The following is a 12,637-nucleotide window of genomic DNA, read 5'->3' as shown; positions in this document are numbered from 1 at the left end:
AGGTGCCATCACGATACCCAAACGGAGGGAAAGTTGGGTCGTGACAAGAGTGAGGCATCACAAACAGGGTATAAGAAAATAGTCTATGAGAAAAAATAAAGAGTGTGAGCGATATTGTAGTGAGGTGGAAATATCAAAAGAGGGTTATTTCTTTTGAGTGGTATAGTGGTCTTTGTAGTATTTTACTAGCACCTACAAAGTATAAAATTCCTTACTATAGTGATATCAGTTGCTCCTCTCAGGGTCGTGGTTTTTTCTCTTACTCAGAAGGATTTTCCACGTAAAAATTTTGGTGTCGTTGTCGCTCTTTTATTATTGTTGATTATCGTATCTCGGTGATACGTTATTATTCCGCTTTTATTACCGTAAGTATTATTTATGTGGGGGGTTTATTCCCAACAAATAGCGTGTACACATATTTTATTTCTAACCTGAGAGGATAGAAAGGTTGTTTCCGATATATACTCGGCTAAAGAAAAGATGAAATGAAGGAGCGGCAATAAGTAGTAACAATAGCAAAATATTAAGAAAATCGAAGCGAAAGATAGCAAACAAACAGTAGACAGTAATAGCAATCTAAGAATAAAAGAAACCATACTAACACTAATGCTACAATCTGAGAAGGAAAAAGAAAAACGCCCGACTACCTGCTAACCTTCTACCCTAATTCTTAACCTCCACACCCTCCTATCAAGGGCCACATCTTAGGTAAGCTTCAGTTGTGCATGTCCTGCCTAACCATCTCTCCCCAATACTTCTTTGGCTTACCTCTACCTCTCCTAATACCCACACAAGTTCAATCTCTCACACCTCCTAAGTGGGTCATATGGGCTTCTCCTCTTCACATGCCTGAACTATTTCAGACTCGCCTCTCGCGTCACTTTCACCTTTTCTCTCATAATCTTATCTAACCAGGGGTGGATGCACATGGGTAGAAGTAGTGTCATCTGATACCGCTTCCCGAAAAAAAATACTAAAAGTTTATACTAATATTTTGCAAAAATGAAGCAAATATAGTAATGATATTGTTAATTGGCAGAGAGTATTTCTTGGTCCGCTGGTCAAGCTTGTATTTGGGCATGTAAAGGTTATAAGTTCGAATTTCGAACTAGACATTCTTATTTTTGAAGATCTTTGAGCAAGCATTTTTGTTAAAAATTTGAGGCTAAGGAGAATTGAACCTACACCTCTTTTGTAATAATATTTAACTAAATCATTGGGCCAAGGCTTTCAATTGTGGGAAAATGATATTAATAGTATACTTATTTATTTTATTTATTTTATGTAAATACGATACCGCTTAAAAAAGTTCGGCATACGCCCCTGTATCTAACCAGGTATGTTCGCATATTCATCTCAACATTCTCATTTCAGCTAATTTCATTTTTTGAACATGAGAGTTCTTGACTGGCCAATGCTCTATCCCATATAACATAAATATGGCATCTTATTCATCAAGGAATTTCTAGCATGTCGCAACATAAAAAAGAAAGAAAGAGAGAAACTTCTTATAACTGATGACACGGGTTCCACTATGATAACTAATGATAGGCTCTGTTACTAATAAGGATTATGGTGGAGTGACAAGTATTCCTTCATCCTTAATCAGAGTTTGTTAAAGATTACTTTCAATGTGGGACTTCTCAGTGCGAATACGGGTTTCGACGGGTCCTAATACGGGTAACAGACACCAAATGAAAGCCCAAAAAAAATGACAGACTCTGTCATTAAAGTTAAATAAGAAATGTCATATTAATAGCGGCTGAAAATCATTTTGATGGTACGTGATTAAAGATATGACTCTTGACAATCGAACCGTATTATGAAAATATTATAGAAAAAGAAAATCCGAGTATACCCGTGGAATAAGTGTAAGTAATACTATTAATAAGAGAAAAGTCTAATTTCTGTTTGAAAACTCATTTATTTTTTAATTAAGTTAAAAAGAATTCTACTGTTCATTATCCTGGTTACTAAACAGTGTAGTTATTATGTAGAGCTTTTTGGTAAAATGACTTTTATGAATTGATAGAAAGGTTTTTATAATTTGAGCCTTAACAAATTGTTTGTGTGATCTGACCAAACAAATGCATTATTCTATACATACCAAGACTAATTATAATACAATCAGCCAAACCATCTATTACGTTATCAGCAGATTTGGATCGAAGAGAGCTCAAGAACAATAAGAAGAACAAAAAAAATAAGAAATAAATTGGATTTTTTTAATATTCACTGCCTTCTCTGTCAAATGAGAGAATACAAATATAGGGAAAGAGAAGAAAGGACAGCTGTTGATAGTTGGTCCAAAAAGATAACCACTAATAGTACTAATGGACACATATCCTTGATTTACTAGCTAGTTATTCCTAGGACTGAAAATAGTAATTAATTGACTTAGGGACTGTACTTAACTAATATTATATCATTAAGTCCTAATTATGTAGTCACGACTAAATTCGTGACATTCCATCCTTCTTATGTCCTCTCTTCCGCATTACTGATCAAAATCTGGAAACTCGGATGTGAGGAAAGTGTAGTCTTCCCATGTAGCCTCATCCTTGGATAGGTTTGCCCACTGAACTAGCACTTGGGTAGCAGCTTTGTTGCCTTTCTTCACAATTCGGCGGTCTACGATGGCTACTGGTTCAGTCAAGACCTGACCATCATCAGTGCAGATTGGTGGTTCCTTCGATGGTTGTTCATGATTTCCCACTGCCTTCTTTAACTGAGATACATGAAAAACGGGATGAATTTTTGATCCCAATGGAAGCTTGAGTTCATAAGCGACCTTGCCAATTTTGCGGAGCACTTCAAAAGGCCCATAGAATTTAGCCGCCAACTTCAAATTCCGGCAGATTGCCATTGATGTTTGACGATAGGGTTATAATTTTAAAAACACCATATCGCCAACTTCAAAATTCCTATCACTTTTCTTGGAATCAGCGTACTGTTTCATCCTATTTTGTGCCTTGGTCAGATTGTCCCTGAGAATTCTGTTGAGTAGCTGTCTTTCTCTCAAGATTTGGTCTACTGACTCCAATCGTGTCTGCGCCACTAGCTCAAAAGAGGGCTGAGGAGGGTCGAAGCCATAAAGAGCCTTGAATGGTGTCATTCCTATTGTCGACTGATAGTTCGTGTTGTACCAAAGTTCTGCCATGGGCAGCCACTTGTTCCAGTCCCGTGGTTTGTGGCCTGTCATGCACCTCAAATATGTTTCCACACATTGATTCAACCTCTCTGATTGGCCATCGATTTGTGGATGATATGCTGAGCTCAAACGTTGCTCCACTTGTATCCCCTTGAGGAGCTTCTTCCAAAACAAACTAGTAAAGATGGGATCTCTATCGGAAAGGACAGAGCTTGGGATCTCATGTAATTTGCAAATATTGTCTAAGAACAACTGAGTTATTTGTGCTGCATTATAAGGATGTGTCAGGGAAATAGTGATCATGACATTTATAACACAATTTTCGTTCTCTCAGAGACTCAATGGTGGGGTTCTTTTGGGCTAACTGTTTTGTGTGGCTACTGGAGGGGTTGGGCTTGGAATTTGTAAAGGTTGGCCCTTAACTGGTAGGAGGGAATTGGGGTCTTGGGTTAGAAGGGTAATAACTGATTTTTTGAAAAGGCTTTGGGTTGTGGGCTTTGGCATGTGCATTCAAGGATTGCTCGTACAACTTAGTTGTAGCATAAGCCGTTAAGAGTGTTTGGGGGTTGGCCACCTTAACCATTGGGCCTAAATCTACGGTTAGCCCACCAATAAAACAAGTGATGAAATAGGCCTCGTCTAAGTGTGGCCTAGCTAACAGGACTGGCCCTTTCAGCTCCTCAAAACGGTATTGATAACTAGCAACATCTGTTACTTGTTGAAGCCTATTGAATTCAATAACCACATCCAATGGTTGGGCCTGGCCATATCTAAGGCAAATGTCCGCACAGAATTGAGCCCAAGAGACTTGTCCCCCGTTATCTATCAAATATGAATCAAACCAGTGGTCAATCTGGTCTCTAATGTTGATGGCAACATAAGTCATTTTCTCGTCCTCTGGAACCTTGCATAATGCAAAGAAATTATTACACCTCTTAATCCACCTTCGAGGATTAATGCCATCAAAATCTGGAAAGGCTAGTTTAGCTTTGGGCATACGGTTGGGCTGGGTAGTCGAGGGATATGAGTTGAGGGATGGAGGAAAATGGGTGGTTGGAACAGGTTGAGTAAAGTGACTGTTGAAGTAATATTCTATAGGTATGGGCTGGGAATAATGGACTTGAGAGTAATGACCTAGGGGCAAGGGTTGTGGTTGCATGTATGCCAAAGTGGTGTAAATTGGTACATTAGAAGGGGTGGTATAAGAAGGAAAATAAGATTGTGGGTGTGTTCGAGCCGAAGTGGACCCAAACGTTCCAAATAAGGTGGATGTATTGATAATGAGTTGAGACAGTGTGGTTTGTACATAGGGTAGGGAAACAAATGGGCTACTAGAAGTGTTAGTTGAGCGAGGATAGGCTATTGTGGGTGGTGGGGGGTAAGCGTGCAGTGCGTGAGAGAAATGTGGGTTCATCAACCCCAGAGACATTGTTTCATTTAGGGATGATGGTAGTGAGGTTCGAGATATGGGTGTTGTGACGGGTGGAAGGGGTAAGGTCTGGTTGGCACCTATGGATACCGGTGTGGCTGGAGTTGCCGGTGTAGAACTTGAACGGTGACCCCCACTCACCAATGACTGGTGGCTCTCTACCGGCGATACTCCTAAGGCAGCCAAATAAGACCTTCTTGAGGTGCGAGAATCTTCACGCCGGCCTAGCTCTGTCATCATAGTATCCATCCTTCTTTGTGTTTCATCATTCATCCTTCTGTGCATGTCTTCGATAGATTCTAGTCTCCGGTTGGATGCTTCCATGAAGGTTTGCATCTGAAATTCCAGATTGGAGGAACCTCCGGCGCCGTCACCGGTGCGTTTATCTACCATCAGTGCTAAGATTACCGCTCTGATACCAAATATTACGTTATCAGCAGATTTGGATCGAAGAGAGCTCAAGAACAATAAGAAGAACAAAAAAATAAGAAATAAATTGGATTTTTCAATATTCACTGTCTTCTCTGTCAAGTGACAGAATACAAATATAGGGAAAGAGAAGAAAGGACAGTTGTCGATAGCTGGTCCAAAAAGATAACCACTAATAGTACTAATGGACACATGTCCTTGATTTACTAGCTAGCTATTCCTAGGACTGAAAATAGTATTAATTGACTTAGGGACTTAAGTGTCACTCATCTGTACTTAACTAATATTATATCATTAAGTCCTAATTATGTAGTCACGACTAAATTCGTGACACCATCGCCATCTCTTTTGGAACTTGAATGCCTTCCTATTTTCTGCAGTTGAGAATATTCCTAAAATGGTTCTAAATGATAGGCCAGGTGCTTGATCTATATGTTATACAACTATTTGATGGCGACCTATTTCTTTGGTTTTGGGCTGGGATATTTCTGTAGGCTGGTGTTGAGTCAAATAGGAACAAGTCGTATAATGTGTTAGGTAGCTGATCTCTTCTTCGATAAATAATTAAGATGTGTTTGGTTCTAGAAATTGACAAGTCAGATCAATACATCTATCAAACACGAAAGGGTCATTACAAGAATATTCTGGAACACAAATCAGCATCTTCCAATTCTTCATCCTCTGGTATACCACCAAGATAGACGACATATATTATTACATCTGCAAATGCAAAATCACCGAGGTAAAAGAAAGAAGTCCCAGTTTTCACTCGCAAATGCTTTTACAAATAATAAAGACTATATGAAAAGATTGTCAAAAGTAAATTGGTGATTTGCACACTGCTTTGCCGAAAGTTTTTGCGAAATATATATATAGTAATACCGTATGAATTATATATCATCATCATATTATATTAAAAGTGGGAAGACCCTAAGTCTAAAGTTGAATTACTCAAATGCCCATCAAAAAGCTGAATGATCATATTATCTTTTAGAAAAAATGAAAACAAATATGTTACACTATAATTTCAGCTGCATTGAATTAGGATTGTTTCAGCTGCCATCAGTTATAACATGTTGTAGGTGTGCACATTTTTTTCCTGAAAATGACACTTAGTCATTCTCAAAATAATAGTCGAAATATATATATTTTTGTAGATATATGTATGTTATATATAAAAATTATATAAATTTTATACACTTTTTTAGCTATTTAATGTAAATAATTTATAACGCGGGCTAAAGTGATAATACCCCATTTTTTGGCTTAATAAATAGGACGTATTATTTAGTCTACCGTAGTTATTACATGTTCAATTTGTGCAAATTTTCTTAAAGCTCCGCCCCTTCATCGGTTTTGGTCCTTTGAGATTCCACCAATAATACATTTATGTGTAAACTTTTCATATCTTTTATTGCACTTAATTTGACAATTTTCTCTTCTTTCTATAAGAAATTCCATTTTCCCCATGAAATGTATTGTCTCTTTTCATTAGCCATATTTTGCTCTAAACATGTAAATCAATTTCTTTTTTCATTTTCTCATGTCTCCTACCATCTAGAGGGTCATATTTAGGGGACAACTGTGTACTGTAATAACTTTTTGCAAAAGAACAATTAAAACTAGTTTATGGTCCATTTGCCAACGGAAGGCTTTATTGTTTTCCAATTAATTAATCCCTAGAGGTTCTGTCTATATTCTAGAATATTTTCTTCTTAAACAAAAGATAGAAGTTTGGTAAGAAATTAAAGTGTAGTGATATATACTCATTTGTAATAGGAGTTGCCCGATTCTTTTTCTCATTTTTATACCTTAAATACAAAGAATATGATTGTTGGGACGTCGAATACACTAATTTTTTACAGCATCCACGTCTGTATTCATTGTCTTTTAATTAGATGTATTTTCTGGATTGTGTAAATAGAATTGTTTTTACTTTCTTTGAGATCATGTACTGCAAAGTGAGACTTTTATTGAGTCTTAATTTGTATGACCCTCTGTTTTCTCATTATCATGTTGAACAATTTCTACCTCATTATTTTTTTCGTTACTTCCATTTGTTTTCTTTTGTCGGTTAAGCTACACATATAAGATGGTGTTTTTGTTTGCACTGCGCAGCAAAAAGTTTAAAACGTACTTGACGCTGATTTGATAAGGTACTAAATTTTGAAAAGAAAAAAGTGAATTGAAATTGCTGGAAATATAGTTGTTCATGGTCTCGTGTAGAAAGGTTGACAAATTAGATGAAAGGGCATATTATTTGTAGCTATTTCCATCCCTTGTGCATTGTCCATCAATGTATTCTTCTGCGTTTGCAAGCTGCAAAATGAATAACTTGATTTCAGAAAAATACGCATGCGTGCACACTTCTTTAGAAGTTAGAACAAGCAGTGTTTACCTCCGAAATACGAGTAACAATTAAATTTGATTTGTGGTTTTAAGGATATGTGATTTAGTTTAATACCAATTAATAATCAAGAAATATGAAGTAGAAATGAAAGAAATAAGTGAATCAAACCAACATTACTCAGTAGTGACCTCGAGCTCAGTGACCTCGAGGGGATCTAGAGCAATAATTAAGCAAAAAATAAAGTAAAGTAAGTAAGAGCATGATTAGATGGTCTTACAAATGATTGGGGTCCCCTTTATATAATAGGGGAACCCTAAATAAAGAATATTTCTATTTACGGTAAGGAATATTCTTGATACAGTTGTCTAACTGTTTAGTACGGAATCGTATACAATCCTATTTCGGGATTTGCGCCATGATCATGGGGACGTGGCAGGAATCTAGCTCATTCTGTTACAAATCCATAACGGTACTATTTCGAGGTCGAGCATACTCAGCTTCGGCCTTCCTCGTACTCCTACCTCCGGGCATTGTACTCTGTCTTCGAGCTCGAGTCTGATCTCGAACTCGAACTCGCCCGGACTTGGGCCTAGGACGGACCCTCGAGCCTATAAATCGGAGGCATATGATTTTGGCATGTTACTGAGAGCTTGCTGTAACTTCTCCCGACAATGAATGTAAAATGCTCCAACTGTAAATTTTGTTGTTATATTTTTCTGATTCTAGTTGTTCTGCCATATGTTAAACAAACTCTCCTCTTAGAGTCAGTGAGTCTCATGAAGCAGCATACCTTTTTGCTCCATTATACACTTAAGCTTTACCATCACAGGCTTTCCAGTCCTCATATCAAATTGACCAAAAATTACTCCTACAGAATGTTGTTTAAGTTAGCTTAGTTAGAATCTCGAGAAGGAAGAATGCCTAAAACAATTTGGAAGACAGTGCGTTAGTAATTAAGATGTAATACTACAATTATTGAACAACAAAAAGAATATTTTTGCAATAAGGTGAAAAATAATATATCAATTTATAGCACCAGATAACGTTCAGGGACACAGAAAAGATGTTCGGCATGGAGTAGATATTAATCTTTTATTTCTGACTTTAGATTTAAATAAAAATACTTTAAGCAATTGCACTACAGCATTTTGAAAAGATCAAAAAATAGTAATCACCGACTTTCGAGCCATGTGCCACGGCTATTATCTTATTGTGTGAAAAAATTAATTTTTTTAAAACCTTGACCTATTATCTTTTGGGCTACAGATTTGCGAAGTTATAATTGTATCACTTGGTTGCAATGTGTGTGTGTGGATGTAAAAAAACTGAAGAATAGAAGACCACCATTGAAGGTCATTCAAAGCTTTATTTTTGAAAATAGGATTTTTTAAGTTTGGTAGTTGTTTGAATTGGGTATTGTTCCAATTGATTGAAAACATCAAGAGAAGTTCAAAATTAAAATTCGAAGTATGTAGACAATAAATTGCGTCGAGAAAATAAAATCAAGACCGAAAAATATTGTAACAAGCGTAGTATTTTTATTTCGAATATTTGAGTGTACAATCTCTATGAATCCTCTGATTCTTCTTTTCAATAGTAAATAAATTCAAGAGCCTTTGAGCTTGATCTTGAATTTTATTTTATTTTAATCCAAGTGCGTGAGGCCTGATCTTGATGTATTTTTAATCCAAGAGCTTGCAGCTTGTTCTTGAATCTTGACGTATTTTAATCCAAGGGCTTGCAGCTTGTTCTTGAATCTTCGTCTTGATCTTTTAATCCTTAGAACACTTGAATCCTTGTAGCTTTTAGAAAAATCTGCAGCGTTTGATCCACGGGCTCCCTCTTGCTTCTTGTTATAACTTCTGGTGTCTTTTCTGAGTTATGAAGACCCCTATTTATAGTTGTGGAAGGGAGGAGTTGTGATAGAACAAACTCTTTCCGACCAATCAAATTGAAGTGTGACATGGCCGCATTTATTTGGAAAAAATCACTTGCACACGTGGCACGATTTCATTGGCCTTTTTGACACGTGGCATGATCCTATTGGCTCTTTCGTTTGACTTGGCGCGCCATGTCATTTGACACGTGGCACCAAACTTAGCCTCTAGGAAGATGACATCTTGGGCTTAATGAAGTTAGCTCATCACTTTAGCCCAATTAAATGGGCTAGCCCAATGGATTAAGACTTATTTATTTAATCCATATATATATATATATTGGACCTATATAATTAATTTATTTATATACTAGCCCATAATATTTATTTGGATCAATATATCTTGAATTTAAAATATAATCCAAATTATTTTATGGATTTAATTTAAATAAAATTTATATGCCTACAAATGCCCCTGCTTCAAGACTTGTAGAAATATAGATACGTACATCTTCTGAGACTAGTCTTGAAGTATTGGACAAAAATTTATTACCGCATGAAACTTACTTCTAACGTCTTTGCATGCTGTAATATAGGGACTCAAAATAATGCTTGCAAACTTTAATACTCCATTTGATTTGCTTCACACCAGCACTATGCTTTCTAACTTCCATAATAATTTCTATCAAAAGGAAAAAAAATTCCCACGTAGGCAACATGTGAGATTGCATATGTAGATTCCAATATAACTTGGGAATAGAAGACTGTGAGTACCACTTCAATATAACTTGGTAAAATATTGATGGGTTGCCAAGTCATGTTCGAACTTCATTCGGAGAAGGACAGTAGCTTCGTCTTTCAAGTGAATTAGGATCTATCCCACATCGGAAATTTGTCCTCAAAGCCAACTGTAGTTCGAACCTTTCTAGGAGACGGATTGTATTATCTGCCTCCCACATCGGTAAATTTTCATTCTATAGCTACCTTTTGACATCTATAAATACCATACGTCCTTCGTTACATTAGTACCAATTTCAGTATCAATTTAAGTGTTTGTAAATTGCTTTGAGTATACTTTTAATACTTAGAGGCATTAATGCGAAGGTAATTTCTTCTTCTTTTTTTATGCTTTTTTTTTTTTTACTTTGTCGTCTCTTCTTTTTTAGAAGTAACTTCGTCAAACTATTAAGTACTATTAAGACCTTTAAAAGTTCGTGACGAATACCTTTAAAATTTGTTGGGAAGACCCATAAAAGTTCGCGCGGAGATCCTTAAAAGCTTGTGGTCAAGATCTTTAAAAGTTCACGATGAAGGCCTTTAAAAGTTCGCGACGAATATCTTTAAAATTTGCGGGGAAGACCCATAAAAGTTTGTGTGAAGATCCTTAAAAGCTCGTGGTCAAGATCTTTAAAAGTTCACAGTGAATACCTTTAAAAGTTCATGACGAATACCTTTAAAAGCACGCGATGAGGACCTTTAAAATTTGTGGCGACGACCGATAAAATTCACGCAAAGATCCTTAAAATCCTTAAAAGCTTGTGACGACGAACTTTAAAATTTGCGGCGAAGCCCATAAAACTCCACGACGAAGACCTTTAAAATTTGTGGCAAAGACCAATAAAAGTTCTTGCAAAGATCTTTAAAAGCTCGTGGTCAAGATCTTTAAAAGTTCACAGTGAAGACTTTTAAAAGTTCGCGGTGAAGACCTTTAAAAGCACGAGATGAACACCTTTAAAAATTCGCAGCGAAGACCCTTAAAAGCTCGTGGTAGAAATCTTTAAAACTCGGCAGTGAGGACCCTTTAAAAGTTTGCCAAGAGCACCTTTAAAAGTTCGAAACGTACGCCTTTTAAAAATTCAAAACGTACGCCTTAAAAATCCGAATGCCTTTAAAATTCCAAGACGAACACCTTTAGAAGTTCGCTACGAAAACCTTTAAAAATTCAAATGTCTTTAAAAATTCGAGACGAACACCATTGGAAGTTCGCAGCGAAAGCCTTTAGAAATTCGAATGCCTTTAAAAGTTTGAGATGAACACCTTTAAAATCGCCGCATGTAATATTTTGAAACCAACGTTGAAAATTTCAGATTTGCGCAGTCTTACCAAAAATATCATATTTTGGTGTAGAAATATCGAAATCAAGAACCGTTTGATTTTATAAAAACTAGACTTCAAAATCTAAGACATATCCAAAATTTGGGATCAAGCATTTTGAGAATCGTCTCAGATATCATTTTGAATATAACTTTAGATTCCGACACGTTGGTAGTTTCAGATTTGCGCAGTCTCACCAAAAAAATCATATCTTGGTGTAGGAAAGTCAAAATCACAAACCGTTTGATTTTTTGAAACCTTAACTTGCAAATATATAACATATCCAAAATTCAAGATCTAACGCTTTAAATATAGAAGAAAAAAACAGTTCGAAATCAATAATAAATTCTGACGCAATGACGGTTTCAGATTTGCACGACTTCACCAAAACTTTTGTATCTTGTTGTAGAGACGTCGAAATCACGAACCGTTTTATCTACTGGAAACTTAACTTCCAAATCTATAACATATCCAAAATGCAAGATTTAATACCTTAAGGAACATTCAGATAATATTTCGAAGTCAATACTAAAGTTTGACACACCGGCAATTTCAGATTTGTACTACTTTGCCAAAAGTTTTGTATCTTGAAGTAGAAACGTCGAAATCATGAACCACTTGATTTCTTGGAAACTAAACTTCAAAATATAAACATATCCAACATATAAAATTTAATATCTTAAGGATAGTTTCAGATGATAGTTCGAAGTCGACTGCGGTTTCTGATATGCCGACAGTTCCAAATTAGCGCGACTTTGCCAAAACTTTTGTGTCTTGGTATGGAAGACTCGAGATCAGAAGATGTCTTACTTGCCATCAATCAAAATTTAAGATCTATATTCTCACAAATATCTTGGGTTCAAGTGTCACTGAATTTGAAACATTGTACCAAGCAATCTTTTCCTTATACTTGTGTTTCCTTTTGGTGCCTCTCTTCTCTTCCCTTTTTTTAAGGCAGAGGGAGGACTTGGAGACCAACAAATTTGAAGGTTTGGCGAACCTGAAGACATAGAGAATCCCTGAACTTCAATGCAAATACTTGACATCCTCCTAAAATCGGCCCATTGAAGATATCAATTTACCATGGAGGGTTGCCCCCTTTAAATCAAATGAGATCAAAGTTCAACAGGAGGATGACATTTCAGCTTGATCTTACATTCCTTCATACTTCATTCGAACAACAATTGGGGCAATATGTATCTTTTGAACTTATGCGACTGAACTTAGAATGAAATTCTAAGCTGCTTACGTACCTCGGCGAAGAGGATCAAGTCATACCGTAGTTCAGACTGGGTGATTTTTTATTTA

General features: G+C 36.3%; 1 protein-coding gene across 1 annotated transcript; it reads right to left on the bottom strand.

Annotated features, from left to right (window-relative positions):
• Positions 1-2,497: 2,497 nt before the first annotated feature.
• Positions 2,498-2,866, bottom strand: LOC142163167 (uncharacterized). Its single transcript, XM_075220426.1, has one exon. The coding sequence runs from the start codon at positions 2,864-2,866 to the stop codon at positions 2,498-2,500; it is 369 nt and encodes a 122-aa protein (XP_075076527.1).
• Between the last annotated feature and the right edge of the window lie 9,771 nt (positions 2,867-12,637).

This window comes from Nicotiana tabacum, chromosome 8 (genome assembly GCF_000715075.1).
Source record: "Nicotiana tabacum cultivar K326 chromosome 8, ASM71507v2, whole genome shotgun sequence".
Taxonomy (NCBI): Eukaryota; Viridiplantae; Streptophyta; class Magnoliopsida; order Solanales; family Solanaceae; genus Nicotiana; species Nicotiana tabacum.
Note: the sequence above shows the minus strand (reverse complement) of the source record. Positions and strands in the feature narration are given on the sequence as shown.

Excerpts from the sequence above, each read along its gene's own strand:
- LOC142163167 (XM_075220426.1), bottom strand. The coding sequence starts at position 2,866 with ATGGCAATCTGCCGGAATTTGAAGTTGGCGGCTAAATTCTATGGGCCT.